Here is a 20,482-nt window from a genome sequence, read left to right on the forward strand (position 1 = left end):
CTGGATGTATGACTCCAACCAGTGGAGCATTTTCCCCCTGATTCCCATTGACTCCAGTTTTGCGAAGGCTCCTTCATGCCATACTCGGTCAAATGCTGCCTTGATATAAAAAGCAGTCACTCTCACCTCCCCTCTGTCATTCAGCTCTTTTTTCCATGTTTGAACCAAGGCTGTAATGAGGTCAGGAGCTGAGTGGCCCTGGCGGAACCAAAACTGAGTATCAGTGAGCAGGTTTTTGCCACTTGATAGCACTGTCGATGACCCCTTTCATCATTTTGCTGATGATCGAGAGTAGACTAATAGGGTGGTTATTGGCCAGGCTGGATTTGTCCTGCTTTTTGTGCACAGGACATACCAGGGCAATTTTCCGCATTGCTGGGTAGATGCCAGCATTGTATTGGAATAGCTTGGCTAGGAGTGCGGAAAGTTCTGGAGCACAGGTCTTCAGGACTATTGCCGGAATGTTGTTAGGGCCCATAGCCATTGCAGTATCCAGTGCCTTCAGCCATTTCTTGATATCGGAGTGGAGTGAATCGGATTGGCTGAAGACTGATATCTGTGTTGCTGGGGACCTCAGGAGGAGGCCGAGATAGATCATCCACTCAACACTTCTGGCTGAAGATGGATGCAAATGCTTGAGCCTTGTCTTTTGCACTGATGTGCTGGGCTCCCCCATCACAGAGGATGGAAATATTTGTGGAGCCATCTCCTAATAGTTTAATTGTCCACCACCATTCACGACTGGATGTGCAGGACTGCAGAACTCAGACCTGACTGTTGGTTGTGGGATCACTTCGCTCTGTCTACTGCAGGCTGTTTAGCATGTAAGTAGTCCTGTGTTGTAGCTTCACCAGGTTGACACCTCATTTTGAGGTATCCGTGGTGTCCTCCTGCACTTTTCGTTGAACCCCGGTTTGATGGTAATGGTAGCTCTTTGAGAGAACTATCCAATCAGTTCCATTCCCCTGGCCTTCCCCCATTGCCCTGTAATATTAACTATTCAAGTATTTATCCAATTCCCTTTTGGAAGTTATTATTGAATCGGCTTCCATCGCCCTTTCAGGCAGCGCATTCCAGACCAGGACAACTCGCGAGATGAAAAAAATGTCATGTCACCTCAGGCTCTTTTGCCAATTACCTTAAATCTGTGGCCTCTGGTTACTGACCCCCTGCCAGTGGAAACAGTTTCTCCATATTTACTTCATTAAAACCCTTCATGATTTTGAACACATCTATGAAATCTCCCCTGAACCTTCTCTGCTTTAAGGAGAACAACCCCAGCTTCTCTGGTTTCTGCACATAACTGAAAACCCTCATCTCTGATACCAGGCCAGTAAATCTCCGAGAAAAGCCAACGCGTTTACATTGATCCCTTTCCAAGGTGTCGTTCAAACATAGAGACATATCTTAGGACATCATAACCATCGCTCTACTGGAACTGTCACAATATCATTGCTACACTATTATGGCAGAAATGATAACACTCATTCCACCACATCCTCAGATTATACGGTTTGTTGTTCTTACACAAGGCCGTATGTCTCAATGTTGTGAAGACATTCCTTGTTTTATCAACATCAGCTGCCTCAATTCAGATGATGATACACTCAACAACAACTTGTAATTATATAGCACCTTTAACATAAGGTGCTTCACAGGAGCGTCATCAGACCTAATTTGACACTGAGCCACATAAGGAGAGATTTGAATAGGCCAATGAAAGCTTGGTCAAAAAGGTAGGTTTTAAAAAATATCTTAAAGAAGGAGGAGAAAGAGGTAGAGAGGTGGAGAGGTTTAGGGAGGGAATTCCAGACCTTCGGGTCGAAATAGCAGAAGGCACAGCTGCCAATAGTGGGGTAAAGGAAACTGGGATTTACAAGAGGTGAGAGCTGGACAAAGACAGAGGGTTATAGGTCTGGAAGAGGTTACAGAGATAGTGAGGGCGAGGTCATAAACAAAAGGATGAGAATTTTAAATTCTCAAGATCATTGATCACCCACATTATTGGACTCAGCAGCTTGAGCTCTATAATGTGTCCAAGGCACCTTACACCTCCAATTCAAGCAGCCCGTGCAAAGAGGGCTTGAGTGGCCTGTGCACTCAAGGATCATTATGCCCCTCAAACACTGAAACATATTGTTTTATTTGACTGCATCCTGTACACAACCCACCTCCTTTCTTCCTGAAGATGATGAAAATGATGATGAGGATGAAGAGAATGAAGAGCAGAATCAGCAGTAGAATGACCAGCAGATATATATTGGTGCTGGGGGCAGGCGGCTTCTCTGTAAAACAGCAAGAACACTGTTGATAAGCAACATCTTAAACCGAGGATGTGTTCACTATTACAAAAGTGCCTCTGTGTTTTGTTTCAGAGAGACTTGGGGGTACTCGTACAAGGAACGCAAAAAGTTAACATGCAGGTGCAGCAGGCTATTAGGTAGGCAAATGGCATGTTAGCCTTTACTGCAAGGGGATTGGAGTATAGGAATAAAGAATTCTTACTAAAACTGTACAGGGCTTTGGTGAGACCACATCTGGAATACTGTGTGCAGTTTTGGTCTCCACATTTAAGAAAGGATATACTTGCACTGGAGGTGGTGCAGCGAAGGTTTACTAAACTGGTCCCTGGGATGAGGTGTTTGTGCTATGATGACAGGCTGAGTAAATTGGGCCTATATTCTCTGGAGTTTAGAAAAATGAGAGGTGATCTAATTGAGACACACAAGATTCTGAAAGGGCTAGATAGGGTAGAAGCTGAGAGATTGTTTCCACTGGTCGGGAATCTAAAACACGGGGACACAGTCTCAGGATAAGGGGCCAATCATTCAGGACTGAGATGAGGAGAATCTTTGGAATTCTCTACCCCAGAGGGTTGTGGATGCTCCATCATTGAATATATTTAAGGCTGAGTTAGATAGATTTTTGGACTCACAGGGAATCAAGGGATTTGGGAGGGGGCAGGAAAGTAGAATTGAAACCCAAGATCAGCCATGGTTGTATTGAATAACAGAGCAGCCTCAATGGGCCGAATGGTCGACCTCTGCTCCTATTTCTTGTGTTCATGTGTTCTTAAATATATTTTTTGAGAACTTATTTTTGGAAGATTGAAAAAATTTTTAACTTTGGGGTTTTAAAAAGGGGTCATGTCAAGGCCACTTGACTTTCAATGGAAATGTTTTTTAAAGGGGGCACTGAAAGGTCTTGTGAGGAGAATAAGACCTGACTTCCAGCAACAACAACAAGCCTTTCTGGGAAACCACCTGACTTCCAGCTCAATAAACAACAGAGAACTTTGGACACCTGGAGAAGTTGTTTACTAAGAGGTGACAGGTCAAGACTGATGGAGGTAAAAATATTGACCTCCTGCTGTTAGTTTTGCTTTCAAGTTGTTTTGAATTTGGGGTTGAACTGTATAAAAAGGGAGAGAACTTCCAAGGAAGGAGAGATGACCCTGAGAAGTCCACTGTGTCAATTCAGCTCATCTCCTGTCTTTGAAGAAAAGCCTGCTAAATTAATTCTTAACGCCACCGGAAAAGAACTGTTCTAAAAGATCCCAGTGACCCATCTACATGTACCCAGAGGCTGGACTGTATGCCAGTTTTGGAGCACAACATATCTCATCTGCTTCAAGAATGAGCAAATATTCAGCCTGTGCTTTTTTTTTGCCTGTAATAGAGCTCTAAAAACAAAAATCCGTTTTTACTCCGGTTAACCGGTGTGTGTGTGAACGTGAGGGGCTAAGGTAAAAAGGAAACTTTAAGATTTCAATATATGTGTTTATGCTTTACTTGATGACTGGTTAAGACTTATTTTATAATAAACTAATAATTTTATTGTTTATTAAAGAAATCTGGTTGGTGTGTTTTATTCTGGGATAAAGATAGAGTCTATGATTGACAGTATCAGAAAGTGGGAAAAAATTTAAATATATGTTGGGACCTGTGGAGAAGTGGAACTAGAATAAGCAGTGCATTCTTCCCACCTCGGTCGCAACATCACCCTTGAGTCATTCCCCAGCTTGGTTCAGTTGGTGGTGTTCGTGCCTCTGTCAGAAAGCCAGAGGTTCAAGCCCCATTCATAATTTGAGCACCTAATTCACACTGAACAGCCAATACAGTAATGAAGTGCAGAGCTACATCATCAGCAGTGCTGTCTTTCAGATGAGGCGTCAAATCAAGACCCCAACTGCCTGATCAGGTGGATGTCAAATATACCATTGCAAGCATTTTTCGAAGGAGAGCAGGGAATTCTGCTGGTGTCCTGCCAAAGCTCGCACTAAGCTATGTGAGTGTGCGACCACACAGCAATCCGGAAGGTACCGCACATTGAAATCAACAGGCCACACACAACAAAGAAAATTTAGAGGGAACATTGGTCCTGGACAACCAACAGAAATTTGCTGCTGCATTTACCTACATAATAAAAGTTATTGCTCTTAAAAAGTAATTATTTGGCTATGAAACACTTTGGGGTGTTCTAAGGATGTAAGAGGTGCTATGTCAGTGCAAGCTCTCTCTTTTCTTAATATACAGCTGGATATGTGGGGTGTGTTTAGGTCCTGTCATGGGAATCTGTGGAAGGCCCTGGTTCGCAGAGAATCTTTAGGTCCCACTGCTTCCTCCAGTGGAACTTGTGGCAGGTCTACATAGAATTAGATTGAATATACCAACAGGCTTTCCATCCACACCAGTATTTATGCTCCACATGAGCCTCTTGCTGCCCTAATTCATCTAACCCTATCTGTATATCCTTCTATTCCATCTCCTTCATGTAATTATCCAACTTTCCCTTAAATGCATCGATACTATTCACCTCAACTACACCTTGTGGTAGCAAGTTCCACATTCTAACCACTCTCCAGGTGAAGAGGTTTCTCCTGAATTCCCCACTGGATTTATTAGTGATTATATTATATTGATGACCCCTAGATTTGGTCTTTGCACAAGTGGAAACATCTTCTCTACAGCTACCGGATCAACACCCTTACATCGTCTTAAAGATATCTCTCAGGTCAGGTCTCAGCGTTCTCTTTTCTTGAGAAGACAGCCCCTGCCTGTTCAACCTTTCCTGACAGGAAGAACCACTCGGTTCTGGTATCATTCTTGAACACCTTTTTTGCAACATCTCCAGTGCCTCTAGATCCTTTTATAACATGGAGACCAGTCTGTGATCAATACTGCGTGTGGTCTAAACAAGATTCCATACAAGTTTGACATAGCTTCCCTGCTTTTCAATTCTACTCTTCTGCAAATAAACCCCAGCGCTTGGTTGACATTATTTATCACCTTGTTAACCTGTTGAAGGGGAAGTTTCTGGTCCTGAGAAGTCTGTTCACAAACCCTGCCCTGAGGTGAAGATGTGATCTATCTGCAGCTCTCGGCCTCTCTCTTCTTCCAGCTCACCTTCCTCTATTGCTTTCTGCAAGATGGATGTTTCTTGGCCCTGTAGAACTGTCATGTAGAATCATACAATCTCACAGTACAGAAGGCAGCCATGCTTTCACGGAGCTATCCAATTAGTCCTACTTCTCTGCCCTTTCCCCATAGCCCTGCAGTTTCCTCCCCTCCGAGTATTCATCCAATTGCCTTGTTAAAGTTACTGAAGAATTTGTTCCACTTTCAGACAATACATTCCAGATCAGAACAGTACATCAAGGAAGACAGCTGTTTAATTATGTGTGACACCGAATATAAGATTAGATAGATATTCTAAATGACCGCACAGAGTAGTTCCCGGGTCCTGCGCAGACTTACCTGGACTCAGATGGGAAGCAGTAAAGGTTGCATTTGGCTCCAGCTACCCCCGGATATGGAATAAAAAAGAATTGGCAATGGTTATGGATTTCTCTGAGGAGAGCTGGCATGGACTCGATGGGCCGAATGGCCTCCTTCAGGGCTCTAAATGACTCTACAGTTCTCCCTCCTTAGTCCTTTCACCCCTCTGTTGGTAATCCATGTGTGAATGCTGAGCTAGGACAGGATCCAACTTGGCTGTGATGCCTCCCACAGTCAGATAGCCACTTGGGTAAATGTGCCATTCCCGATGAAGGAGTCACACATTCTTTTTAAATCAAGAGGGACATCTTATCCTGTTGCACCTTCCAGTTAGAGATGACCGAAATGTCAGTGTAACTTTGGGTCCTTTGGACACTGACACACGTAACATTCAGTTCAATGGCTTTCAATACTGAATACCAAAATGTACCTAAAAGGATCAGCACATGCAAATTACTGTAAATACAATAAACAGCAAAACTGTTAGACCCTCACTGCACAACCTCGATACACTGGAGAATGTGGGAATGGTTTCTTACCATGTACAACCTGCAGCTGTGTCTCAGTCTGGATCAGATGTTGATAATTGTCCAATGATGTGTATTCCACCAGACACAGGTAAGTGTGATTGTCATTCACACTCAGCTGGTTTATCCTGGTTGAGGCGTTTCCCTCCTTTGGATTCCCGATGAGCTCGTACCGATTTCCACCATTTGCAGTTGTCCAAGATCCATTTGATTGGTTTCTAAATGTGACTATGTGTTGGTAGGGCTCCTTCTTCATCCATGTAACAGTGGACAGGGTGCGGCGCTCCCTGGGTGTGAACATACAGGGCAATGTAACTGAAGCTCCCTCGGTCCCAGTCACCACTGAGACATTTCCACTAGCAGCTGAGGAAAAGACAAACATCAGAATGGATCAGGTCATTGTGCAGAATTTTTCGATTAAATTTGTTATGTATTTTTCAACTTTACAATAGAATGAATGCTTTAAAACTCCCCTCACACATTTCAGCAGGTCTGTCCCAGACAGGCTGTTCCATTCTCCTACAGTAACCACCCAGATAATTTTCAACTCCTTGATCACAAGATACTTAACGGTCTCATGGATAGATGAGAAACAACTGTAAATTGTGTTTTGTGCACTTGGGTGTTATTGTCAACTGACATGTTACATTTTTACTCCTGTGTTCCATTTGTTAAAATGGAGGAGGGAGATCAGGTGGGACAGCTACTTGAAGGGGTCCAGTTGCAGGACCAAGAAGCCACCCTTTACAGCCTCCCTGGATTTGAAACTGTAGCAGTCGAGGGAACATCTCGTGTGAGCCACAGCTGCCTGGGAGTTGCACTGACTTCTCTCTAAGGCCTTCCAGCAAGATAAATCAAAAAGAATACAGTCTGCAACTCAGCAAGAAAACCTGCTTTATGCCAGTTTTCTCTCCATCAAAAAAGGTGACTGCAGCCATTAAGCTGTCTCCATTTATATCCGAGAGTGCAAGAAGCAGAAAGTGTAAGAGAAGAGGTATCTCCAACGTCTCCTACCCCCACTCTGCATTTCCAGATGGTGATCTCCAGTGTTGGACTGTCCATTAATTAAAAATGGACTCTAGTTTGAAATCGGTTAGTTTGTAGTTAGGCTAATTTTCAATTTAGTAAATGTCCTTTCCTTTTTTATGCCTTTAAAATTTCCTTGTATGTTTGTGAGCGTGCGTTGCGAAGTTAACCCCTTCCCGAGTTGAAGAGTGTGTGTTAATAAACCCTACTTCTTTGTTTTACCTTTAACAACAGTGTTGTTGCGGTACTTTACAAGTCAGGATTCAAGGGAGGGAAAAATGCAATCAAAATCTGTGTACAGACAGGTTGTGGGAAATACAGAGAAATTTTGTTTTAGAAAAAAAAGTTAATTAACTACTTGTTCATAAAAAGCAATCAAGTCCACAATACACCCATGAAATCGACCAAATATAAGAAACGAGCTGAATCAGAAATTAAAATAAACTGCTTGGAAGCCCAAAGGGGAAAATCTGGTAGCTGAAAAGATTGTTAAGAGAAATAAACGACCGCAGCAAAACCCTCTTACTTTAGCATTAGAAAATGTCACAATTTGATTCAAAGATGTTCCTGGAGCAAGGTGATGTAACTGATGAAACCTTAGAAAACCTGAGTACGGACCAGATAAATGCAATAGTGAGGGAGATACAAGTAAAACTGCCCAGCAAGGTGAAATTAACTGAGGTCCTGAAAGTGCTGGCTGAGAACTTAGGCCATAGTCCCATTCCGGAACAGGTAGATGAGGAATTAACTCCCATCTCCCACAGCCAGAATGCAATTGGCAAAATTCAGGATGGCAGTGTAGTTTCAGGAGAGAGCAAAGGAAAGAGAGGGAGAAAGGGTTTTCCAGCTAAAAACAAAATTGGAAATAGAGCTAAAGGCACAGCAGAGAGAGATACGAGACAGTTGGAGGCTGCTAGGAAAAATCTCTCTCTACCCAGTAACCGCCCAAGTCTCCCTAACCCAGGATCAGACTTCGAGATTCTTAAGTATGCTAAGCTCGGACCAAAATTTGAACAGAGTGCGGTGGAATCCTTCTTTGCCACTTTTGAGAAGGTAGTGGGACAGCTACAAGAAATGTGGGCCCTCATGATTCAGGGTGGTGAAGAAGGCGCACGACATGCTTGCCTTCATTGGCCGAGGCATTGGGCACAAGACTTGAGACGTCATGTTACAGTTGTACATGACATTGGTTCAGCCGCATTTGGAGTACTGTGTGCAGTTCCGGTCGCCGCACTACAGGAAAGATGTGATTAAGCTAGAGAGGGTGCAGAAAAGATTCACAAGGATGTTGCCTGGTTTGGAGGGCTTGAGTTATAAAGAGAGATTGGATTGGCTGGGTCTGTTTTCCCTGGAGCGAAGGAGGCTGACAGGGGACATAATAGAGGTATATAAAATTATGAGAGGCATAGATAGGGTAGATAGCCAGAGTCTGTTTCCCATGATTGGGGTGACTAAAACTAGAGGGCATATATTTAAGGTGAGAGGGAGGAGGTTTAAAGAGGATCAAAGGGGTAAATTTTTCACACAAAGAATAGTGGGTATCTGGAATGAGCTGCCTGAGGAGGTGGTGGAGGCAGGAACAGGAGCAACATTTAAGAGGCATCTGGACAGGTACTTGAATGAGCAAGGCATAGAGGGATATGGAATTAATGCAGGCAGGTGGGATTAGTATAGATAGGCATTATGGTCGGCATGGACGCGGTGGGCCGAATGATCTGTTTCTATGCTGTACGACTCTATGATTCCAGGGTCAGTTAACAGGGAAGGCTCAAGTGGTCTATTCTATGTTGACCCCTGAAATGTCTGCCATTTATTAGCAGACCAAAGCTGCCAACCTTAGTGCATATAAATTGGTCCCAGGGGCATACTGCCAGCAATTCAGGAATGCTTGAAAGAAACCTATGCAGAGTTATCTAGAATTGAAAGGCGGTGGGTAATATCTGCAAAATACAACACGCCTATGATGAATTACCCGAGCTAATATTGCTGGATGAATTCAAAAATTGCCTATCTCCCAACCTGAGAATGCACTTAGAGGAGCAGAGAGTCCGCACAGATAGACAGGTCACAGTCGCTGTCGATTGATATGGCCTGAGGCATAGGCCTGGCAATTCAGGCAGATCCTTACCCACAAAAGCAGTGGGAGGGTAAGAAGGGAGAGTGGGATAGAAAGGGAGCCACACCTGGAAAGGGGAGTACAAACAAGGGTGTGAAGAGTCCACCCCAAACCCACGAACAGAAACCCCGGTGTGCTCTCACTGCAACAAAATGGGTCACTGAAAGCTTGAGTGCTGGAGGCTAAACGGAAAGCCAGTGGGTCTAATAGGTCTCTGCAAGGGCGGTCCCAAGGAGGATACCCCAGTAAAGAGCATAGCAAGACCGGCAGAGGCCCTCACTGTAGAGCCCACACCCTCTGATGGTATTACCCTTTGCGTTGCTGGACTGGACAAAATGCCTGAGAGTTACCGGAGTTTTGTCCTCGAAGGAACTGTGTCCCCCTACCCTTCCCAGGCGATGAGCAAGTCCATTGTATTGCTGAGGGATACAGGGGCGACTCAGTCCTTAATGTTAGAGAACAGCCTAAGCCTTCCCCCCCGAAAACGCCACGAAAGCCAAGGCCCTGATCAGCAGAGTGGGAGGAGGTTACCTGTCTGTTCCTCTCCATCGGGTCCACCTACAGTGCAACCTGGTCTCAGGCCCTGTAACCGTAGGAATTGACCTAGAATTACCAGTAACTGGGATAGACTTCCTGCTGGGAAATGATTTGGCTAGCAGAAAGATAATAGTAACCCCTATAATCTTAGACCAGCCCAGCGAAACCAGGGAAACCAAACAACTACAGGGGGAAAGTCCAAGGATCTTCCCCGATCGCATAGGGTCTCAGACCCAAGTCAGACAGTTCAGCTTAGTTGAAAGGGAACTAGTCCCCCGGCTAGATGAGCCAGAGGCCTGGTTAGCTGAAACTTTCTTTAAGGACCTATCCGAAGGGAAGGAGGTTTTCAGCCGACACTCCCTAATTAACGCCCAGCAGGTCGATCCTGAAATAAGGTACATAGCACAGACTGCTTGTTCTGAGGCAGCGTCCACCTCGATCCCCAAGTGTTAGTATGTACGAGATGGGGTAGTAATGTGGAAGAAGAGACCTCCCGGGAGACCTGCAGAGGAGGAGTGGACAATGCTCCACCAGATTGTAGTGCCCCCAAAATACCGGTCAGAGATTTTGAGGATAGCCTATGCTATCCCGATAGCTGGACATGTGGGTCCTCGAAAACTTTAGCCCGAATAAGCAAACACTTCAATTGGCCTCACTTCTGGTCTGATATGTCCGAGTATTGCAAAACCTGCCATGCTTGCCAGGCTACAATTAAACCGGCCTCCCCTTCAAACCCATTCCGGCATTTGGTGAACCCTTTGACCGAATATTGATAGACTGTGTGGAGCCATTACCCAAAATGAAGCCCAGTCAACCGGTGAGTGTTTGCCAGAGGGTGGAAATCCCTGAAGGTAGCCAGGAGGAGTCAGTCGAGGAGGAGCAGACCCCGGTTGAACCCCCGGCTACCAGACTGGCAAATGCAGAAGTCTTAAAAGACTTAACCTCCCAGCTGACACAATTAACCCAAAAGCAGCGGGAGGATGTGTCGATCCTGCTGGAAAAAATTTAAGAAGATCTGTAAAGAGCAGCCAGGGTGTACCACTCTAGCAGTTCATGACGTGGATGTGGAAGACACTCCACCGATCAAAAAAACCCCCTACCGGCTGAGCCCCGGCAAGCAAACAGATGTTAGACAGGAAATCCAGTACATACTGAAGAGTGATATAATTGATCCCAGCCAAAGTAAATGGAGCTCCCTATTATCCTAGTCCCGAAGCCAGGTGGACCCATACAGCCAGCTATCCCCTACAGACTCCTTACTACCCTGCAGAGCGTGGGTCTACAGCCCAAGGTACGCCTCTGACCAGTTATCAGATTAGCGCTCATACAGCAAATATAACATTAATGGTCAGTCAGAAAGCCCAACTCAGTTCCCAGAGAAGGAGTCCCGTTGTTGCAGGACGGCAGAAAGTGGAACCAGCATCAATTGTCCATAATTTTCCAGAGATGTGTGAAAACACTCCTACAAAGATGACACCATCAAGACTTTCACCAGGTGATCTTGACTTACTGTCCAGTAAAGTCATATCTGTAATTAAAGATGTGTTTCAAGAGGACTTAGGGGACTCGTACAAAGAGACGGTACCTGAAGCACATTCATCAAAATTCTGCTCACCTTCTCTTCCTACCTGGGATGGAGGTGGCTCTGAATCCACCAACGAGCTTGTCCGGTTTGGTGAATCTGCTTGTACAAACAGGCACAGAAAGGGCACAGACCTACCAGAGTTTTACCGGAATAGTGTCAAGCAATCAGAACAGAAATTGAAGACATTGAACCAAGGGAAAAATGGGATTTGCTCTTTTCCTGCTAGTTCTGCCACTGTACCTGTACCTGACACTAATCGGGGAGAAGTGCTGAAACCAGGAAGATCTGTTGACAACTTGCCTTCCAGAAATCATTCTACTCTATGAGACACTAATGTTCTGCAGCTTGGAGAATCCCTACGGCACTGTACCTGATTATCGAACGTTTGCCCCAGAGATCAGCCAACCTTTAAGTGTGAATAAGAAAATGAATACCTCTTTACTTCTTTATTTCTGTTTAATGAAAAACAAGTTAAGAAAAAAAAGAATTCAATTTTTCAACCGGGGGAAAGGTGTCACGAGCAGATGAGAATCAACTGAAAATTGTCATGAATCGATGAGAAACAACAGTAAATTGTATTTAAAATAAAAATAGGAAATGCTGGAAATATTCAGCGGGTCTCGCAGCATCTGTGGAGAGAGAAACAGAGTTACATTTCAGGTCAGTGACCCTTCATCAGAACTGGCAGATATTAGAAACGTAAAAGGTTTTAGGCAAGTAAAGCGGAGGTGGGGCAAGAGATAACAAAGGAGAAGGTGTTGATAGGACAGGGTCACAGAGAATAACTGACCAGAAGGTCATGGAACAAAGGCAAACGGTATGCTAATGGTGTGCTGAAAGACAAAGCGTTAGTGCAGAGAGGGTGTGGATTGACTGAAAAGCACAGAGCACTCCAAGCACAAACATTAAAAAAAAATTTAAAAACCATCTGGTTTCACATTCACAGCTGTCGTTAAAGCTATAGCCTGCTATACTCTCAGTCAGAGTCTTTTCCTCTACACTGGTACCCCAACAAGTCCTATGGGTTTACCTCGCAATTTCCAGCACTCTGAATGAAAATGGCCCTTTTTGTTACAATGATAACACTTTGGCTTGCGAACCTTCCTTTCTGACCTGAGGAGGTGATTCTGAGGTATTCCCAGCCATTCCTTCTTGTTCCCGGCTACTTGCCTTCCTTTCACTCTCCCACTTTCTATCCTTCTCTGGTTTATGGGGATGACGGACAAAACAGGTTGGCTTATTCACAAGCTCAAAATCATCAGCAATCTCTGCTGCTTGCCTAGCTTTCAAAACTTTCAGGTTATCTAGATGAGTTCTCACTACTGAAGGAATGGAGTTTTTAAACTCTAAGAGAATCAATTCTCAAAGGGTCTTATATGTGGTTTCTATCTTTAATGCCCATATCTAATGGTCAAAATTCATTTGCTTCACCCTCTCAAATTCTAAATATGTCTGCCCAGCCAATCTCCGTAAGTTCCTAAACTTCTGACAGTAAGCTTCAGGGACTAACTCATACGCAGCGAGAATAGCTTTTTTTGCCAGCTCATTATCTGCAGAAGCCTCTTCAGAAAACATGGCATAAGCTTCACGAGCTCTGCCTACCAGCCTGCGCTGAATAAGCAATGTCCAGCTTTCTTTTGGCCATTTCATCTGTTTGGCTTTTTTTTCAAAAAATATATCCCTTTCCTCGAACTTAGGAAGAGCCTGTATAAACTTAAACAACTTCTCGATGGGTCCTGATCTAAATTCAGATTCTTCCTGACCTGAATTTTCCCTGGATTTAAGACTACCCCTTTGTCTTAGTTCCATCTTTTTTAGCCTAAATTCCCTCTCTTGTCTTTCACTCTCTCTCTGAAGTTCAATTTTTCTTATTTCTAACTGAATCCTAGCCAATACCACCGCATCACTTTTGGACCTACTACCTTCATGTCTTTCATATTCGCTTTCTTGTTCCTCGTATTGCCCTTCATCTGTATTATCATCATCATCATTTTCTTCTACCAATTCCAGATGTTTGGCTATTATGTCAATTATTTCTGCTTTTTCGGCACCTGATTTCAATTCCAACCCCAATTTCACTGTCAATTCTTTTAATTTGTTCTTAGTTAAAGTTATCAAGTCACTCAGGGAAACATTCTGCTTTCCCAAAAGCTCTGCTACAACCATTAATGCCATAATTTGTTCTTTGTTCTTTATAACAATGGTATAGACTGTACCTTATTATACAAGAGGCCTGGTTATAGAGAGATTCGGCACTGAAGCAGGCCCTTTGGCCCACTGAGTCTGTGCAGACCATCAAACACCCATTTATACTAATCCCATATTCCCTACCACATCCCCACAATTCTCCCACCTACACTAGGGGCAATTTACAATGGCCAATTTACCTATCAACCTGCAAGGTGTTGGCTGTGGGAGGAAACCAGAGCATCCAGCAAGAACCCACACAGTCACAAGGAGAACTTACAAACTCTGCACAGGCAGTACCCAGAACTGAACCCAGGTTGCTGGAGCTGTGAGGCTGCAGTGCTAACCACTGTGCCACCCTTTTAATTTCATTGTAATTGGTGTCAGATTTAGATCCCAACAATCAAGTTTCCAATTGATAAGTTCCCAGACTCGAGAGCAACTAATCTGATGCCAAACGCAAGACCCCAATTGAAATAAGTTATCCCAGAGATGAGTAATTACTATGATTCCAAATGTGAGCCCTCCAAATTTGTCTGATTCTGAACCCAGCGCAAGCCACCGAATTAAATATGATTCAACTGCGAGTGAGCCCCCAATTAAGATATGATTCAAATCTTGAGTGAGCCCCCAATTAATATGTTATTCAAATCCGGGACGAGCCCCCATAAATACGTTATGACCAACCGCTCCTGTCAAAGCCCCCAATCAAAATATACGATTCTAATTGTGGTGGGAGAGACGCACTGATAATTCAATCCCATTGTTCCACAGATCGCCTAACATATCATTTAAAACTTTCCAAGTGAAAGAAAGACCCACCAAATTGTACCATCTATAAACCCCGAATGAGGATAACCAAACCAGGTGTCTTTAAATCAACAAATTAACTCTTTAATTAAAAGAACTAAATTCTTAAACACTTAAAAATATTAAACTTTTAAAAATAGGAAAATTAGAGTCCTTGCAAATTTACATTCCAATATTGTTCGAAGTCCTCTCAGAATGTTGTTCGAAGTCCTCACAGAATGTTGTTCGAAGTCCTCGCAGAATGTTGTTCGAAGTCCTCGCAGAATCTTGTTCAAAGTCCAGCGAATCTCAACAATTAATGACTTGCAAAAACTTTCAACAGAATCAATATGACTTTAGAGTTTTTGAGGGATAAAAGATTGTCACAGTCTAACTTCCCTTCCTTCAATTTAAATTACCAGAGATCTCTGTCTTGGCTTGATGTTCTAGAATTTTGAGAGATAATAATGAAACAGACTAAAATCCTATTTCCTTCAGTTTAAATGGTTGCGAGCTCTTTTTCAGTGCTGACACCACAGCTGTCTGTGTCTTCTGTGTCTGTGTTCAGTTAGGACAAACACTCTTCAACTGCCAGTTCAAAACTGAATTGTAACAAATGTATCGCATCAGGCTCACTCCTAGTGGCTGTTTCCATGGTATCGAGAATGCACCCTTTGAATCGCAGTCTCCAAATGGCTGTTTCTAAGGCAACAAAAATGCACCTACCTATAACTCCTTAGGCTTGTCAGCTCTTAAAGCAATACTGATCCCTTGCAAGCCTTAAAGGCAAACTGCATATTCCGAAAAAACTACAGGACCGTGACAATATCCAGGCTGACACACAAGTGCAGTACTGAGAGAATGCTGCACTATCAGAGAGCTGTTAAACCAAGGCCCCGTCTGCTCTCTTATACAAGTGTAAAGGATCCCAGGCTACTACTTGATGAGAATCAGGGGAATTGTCCATGGTGTCCCGCTCAACATTTATTCCTCAATATCACTCAGATTACTTCGCTATTATCACATCGCTGTTTGTGGTACATTGCTGTGCATAAATTGGCTGCTGTGTTTCCTACGTTACAACAATTACAACTTCAAAAGTACTTTTGTATTTGGGACAGGCTGAGTCTATGAAAGATACAGTATTTGTTTTAAATTCATTCACAGGGTGTGGTGTCACTGGCGAGGACAGCACTAATTGCCCATCCCTAAAAACTGAGTAGTTATTTTAGAGGGCAGTTAAGAATCAACCACATTGCTGTGGGTCTGGATTCACAGTTAGACCAGAAAAATTAAGTAAACCAAATGGATTTTAATGATAATCTGGTAGTTCTATGCTCACCAATACTGATACGAGCTTTTTAATTTCAAATTTATTTAATCAACTGAATTTAAGTTTATCAGCTAATAGAGTGGGCTTTGAACCCATATCTCCTGATCATTGGAATACCAAGCCACTACACGACCACACCCCACAATATAATGACCAGTCTTTTTTTCAGATAACGGTGCAGTTTGATCATGCTAGAACTGTATAAAATGCTGGTTCGGCCACAGCTGGAGTATTGCGTACAGTTCTGGTCACCACATTACAGGAAGGACATAATTGCTCTGGAGAGAGTACAGAGGAGATTTACAAGAATGTTGCCAGGGCTTGAAAGTTGCAGCTATGAGGAAAGATTAGATAGGCTAGGGTTGTTTTCTTTAGGACAGAGGAGGTGACTTAATTGACGTGTACAAAATTATGAGGGGCCTAGATAAAGCAGACAGGAAGGACCTGTTTCCCCTAGTGGAGAGGTCAATTACCAGGGGACACAGATTTAAGGTGATTGGTAGAATGATTAGAGGGGACATGAGGAAAATATTTTTCACCCAGAGGGTGGTGGGGGTTTGGAATTCACTGCCAGGAACGGTAGTGGAGACAGAAACCCTCAACTCTTTTAAAAGATACCTGGACATGCACCTGAGGTGCTGCAACCTGCAGGGCTATGGACCAGGTGCTGGAAGGTGGGATTAGATAGGGCGGCTAGATTTTTCAGCTAGCACAGACATGACGGGCTGAATGGCTTCCTTCTGTGCCATAATTTTTCTATAGTTCTATGGTTCTATGTTCCTAACTCATACTCCACTGTACGCCTTTGTAGTTCAACACGACTGGTTTAGTTGATTTCTGCTCTGTATTGCTTGGACATGTTGAGCTTTTAGTCTCCTAAGCCTGGCTCTCTTTAGCCCTCATCAGCACCATTTACCGAGCATGTTTGTTACCCATTTTCCTTCCTAGTGCAATACTTTACAGTCACTGACTCCAGCTAGGCACTGACTACATGCTAACTCTTGATCAAAGGTACAAGACTAATCAATGACTGTTGGCAGGATATTCAGCAGGGGAGAGGGGAAGGTAGGGAAAGGTGGCAGTCTCCCCTGTCTTCACCCAATGGGACCCCAGGAGGTACAAGACCCATCATGTCTTCAGTCAATGGGACTGGGGAGGTACCTCTTGAAAAGGGACAGAAAATAATCAAAAAGACTAAGTGAACGCTCACCTTTATTTTTAGAATTCCAGAATACAAGTCATGCTTCATGCAAAGCCCTGGTTAAAGACCACACCTGGAGAATTGTGAGCAGTTCTAGACACCACACCTTTGGAAGAATATATTGGCCTTGGAGGGAGTGCAGTGTAGATTTACCAGAATGATAGCTGCGCTCCGAGTGTTAAATTAGGAGGAAAGATTACACAAACTCAGGTTGTATTCCCTGGATTTAGGTTACGGATGATTTGATTGATGTCTTCAAGATATTAAGAGCAATAGAGAGGGAAAAAACTATTTCCACTTGTTGTTGAATCTAGAACTACCCAGAGGGTGGTAGAAGCTCGGTCACTGAGTAAGTTCAAGACAGAGATTGATAAATTTCTATCAATGACATCAAGGTATATCGGGATAGTGCGGGAATATGGCATTGAGGCAGACGATTAGCGATGATCTAGAATGGCAGAGCAGGCTCGAAGGGCTGAATGGCCTACTCCTGCTACTATGTTCCACGTTCCCAGAACTAGGGGCATAGTCTAAAAATTAGAGCCAAACCTTTGAGGAGTGAAATTACAAACAATTCTATACACAAAGCGTGGCAGAAGTTTGAGGGCTGGATTTTACCTCAGGCGGATGGGAATTTGCCACCGACGTTTACATCAGTTGCGAACCCGCTTCCGCCTAGCCCGGGGATCCGTCCTGCATTTTACAGGTCCCCGGGCTTTAATTGTTCCAAGGCAGGACTTCCACCCACTTGAGGGAGGAGGTCCCGCCTCAGTGAGCTATCGGCCAATCAGCAGGCTGGCAGCTTAGTCCCAGCAGCACCACCAACAGCAGTGGCCACTGCTGGGACTGCAGCCCAGCTGACCAGATGGAACCATGAGTGAAGGTAAGTTGGGCTTGCCTCACTAGGGGGATCGGTCCTTCCCTGGTGAGGCTGGAGTGGTTATTTGGGGGCGAGGAGGCATCTTGTGTCCTGGGGCTGGGTTGGGAGGCAGGGGTGGCCCTCAATCGGGCACCCTGCTTGCCGTTAAGTGGCCACTTAAGGGCCGTGATTGGCCTTGGGCGCCCCCCCGCCACCCCGCCTGGCCGTAAAGTTGAACGGAGGCAGGAGTGGAGCAGGTAGACCTCCCAGAGCCTCCCACTCAATTTTACGTTGCCCCACACTACCATCCGACCCGCTGGGGCGGTGTAAAATTCAGCTCTGGAACTTTTTTCCAACAATCATTATTAATGCTAGTTCAATAGCATCAACAGGGGCGGCACAGTGGCGCAGTGGTTAGCACTGCAGCCTCACAGCTCCAGGGACCTGGGTTCGGTTCTGGGTACTGCCTGTGCGGAGTTTGCAAGTTCTCCCTGTGACTGCGTGGGTTTTCGCCGGGTGCTCTGGTTTCCTCCCACAGCCAAAAGACTTGTAGGTGATATGTAACTTGGCCATTGTAAATTGCCCCTAGTGTAGGTAGGTGGTAGGGAATATGGAACTACTGTAGGGTTAGTATAAATGGTTGTTGGTCAGCACAGACTCGGTGGGCCGAAGGGCCTGTTTCAGCACTGTATCTCTAAAAAAAAATTGCTAATTTTAAATCTGAGATCAGTAAGATTTTTGGTATCCAAAGGTATTAAGGGATATGGGGCAAAGGCAGGGATTATGGCGTTTGGTTGTACATCAGCTGTGATCTCATTGAATGGCAGAACAGGCTCCCTGGCTAAAGGGCCTCTTCCTGTTCCTCAGCCAATGAAGGTTGGGGAGATGGAAGCCTCTCCCCCACCCCCCAAGTCCTCAAGCCAATGGGAGTTCAGAAGGTAGCTCCCCTATCTTGTTCTCTGCCAATGGAGGCTGGGGAGGTGGAATTTCCCCACAATCCACCATGTCCTCAGCCAATGGGAGTTCAGGATGTGGCCAACCTATCTTGTCCTCAGCCAATGTCTATAGAGCAGGGGTGACATTGATAGAGATGTGGATCTTGGATCCCTGGGGATGTATTTTCTGCTCCCTCGCTCAAAGCACTGAAGCGAGTTTGAACAGGTTAAATCAGCGAGCGTGTGAAACACTGTGGGGGGATTCAGAGTTGGATTTGTAAAAGGCAGATCATGCTTGACTAATCTAATTGAATTTTTTGAGAAAGAACAGGTTTATGAAAGGAATGTGGTGGATGTTTTTTATATCAATTTTAAGAAAGTATTTGATAAGGTATGACATAAAAGGCTGTTTATCAAAACTGAGGCTCATGGAATAGGGGTATCAATGTCTAATTGGATAAAAAATTTGGCTTAAGGCCAAAAAACAGTGAGTCGTAGTAACTGGTTGTTTCTCAGACTGGGGGATGGTAGACAGTGGTGTTCCCCAAGGGTCAGTGCTAGGACCACCGCTTTATTTGCTATATATAAATGACCTGGATCTTGGAATACAGAGTAGAATCTCAAAATTTGCCGATGACACCAAACCTGGAGGTGTAGCAAACAGTGAGGATGATATGAACCACCTGTAACAGGACATAGATAGGCTAGCAGAATGGGCAGACAAGTAGCAGATGGAATTTAATACTGACAAGAGTGAGGTGAAGCATTTTGGCAGAAGGAATAGAGAGAGGGAATGTATTAAGGTGGAAGTAGGTAGATTCTTGTTAGGCAAGGGAATCAAAGATTATCGGGGGTAGATGTGTGGAATTTGAGACAGAAACAAATCAGCCACGATCTTATTAAATGGCGGAGCAGGCTCAATGGGCTGAATGGCCTACTTCTGCTCCTAATTTGTATGGTCATATGGTATACCTAATGGCCCAGTTCTAAAGAGTGTGCAGGAACAGCGGGACCTGGGGGTACATGTGCATCGATCTTTGAAAGTGGAAGGACATATTGAGAGAGTGGTTAGTAAAGCATATGGGATCTTGGGATTCATAAATAGTGGTGTTAAGTACAAAAGCAGGGAAGTTATGCTGAACCTTTATAAAACTCTAGTTAGGCCCCAACTGCAGTATTGTATCCAGTTCTGGTCACCACACTTTAAGAAGGATGTGAGGGTCCTTGAGAGGGTGCAGAGGAGATTTACCAGAATGGTTCCAGGGATGGGAGATTTTAATTACAAGGTTAGGTTGCAAAAGTTGGGTTTGTTCTCCTTAAAACAAAGGAATTTGGGGGGAGATTTAACCGAAGTGTACAAGATTATGACAGGCTTAGATAAGTTAGACAAGGAAAAACTGTTCCCATTCACAAATGTTACAAGGACTAGGGGACACAGATTAAAAGTTTTGAGCAAAAGATGCAGGGGGAATATCAGGAAGCACTTTTTTACACAGCGGTGATAACCACCAGGAACTCACTGCCCACAACCATGGTGGAAGCAAAGACCATCACTGACTTCAAGAGGAAGTTAAATGGCCACCCGAGAGAAATAGACTTGCAGGGCAACG

At 44.2% G+C, this 20,482-nt stretch overlaps 1 protein-coding gene across 4 annotated transcripts in view; it reads right to left on the minus strand.

The window, feature by feature from the left end:
* The window catches only part of LOC137368899 (junctional adhesion molecule-like), a 116,445-nt gene that overhangs the window by 81,840 nt on the left and 14,123 nt on the right, over positions 1-20,482 (minus strand). For 3 of the 4 annotated variants that reach the window (XM_068029161.1, XM_068029160.1, XM_068029162.1), the window contains exons 3-4: positions 6,317-6,667; positions 2,172-2,285 (exon numbers count right to left, since the gene is read on the minus strand). In XM_068029161.1, coding sequence (XP_067885262.1) covers positions 2,172-2,285; positions 6,317-6,667 — 465 coding nt within the window. The remainder of the gene's footprint in view (positions 1-2,171; positions 2,286-6,316; positions 6,668-20,482) is intronic. The other variant, XM_068029163.1, reaches the window with a different exon arrangement.

The sequence above is a fragment of the Heterodontus francisci genome, chromosome 4 (assembly GCF_036365525.1).
Source record: "Heterodontus francisci isolate sHetFra1 chromosome 4, sHetFra1.hap1, whole genome shotgun sequence".
NCBI classification, from domain to species: Eukaryota; Metazoa; Chordata; class Chondrichthyes; order Heterodontiformes; family Heterodontidae; genus Heterodontus; species Heterodontus francisci.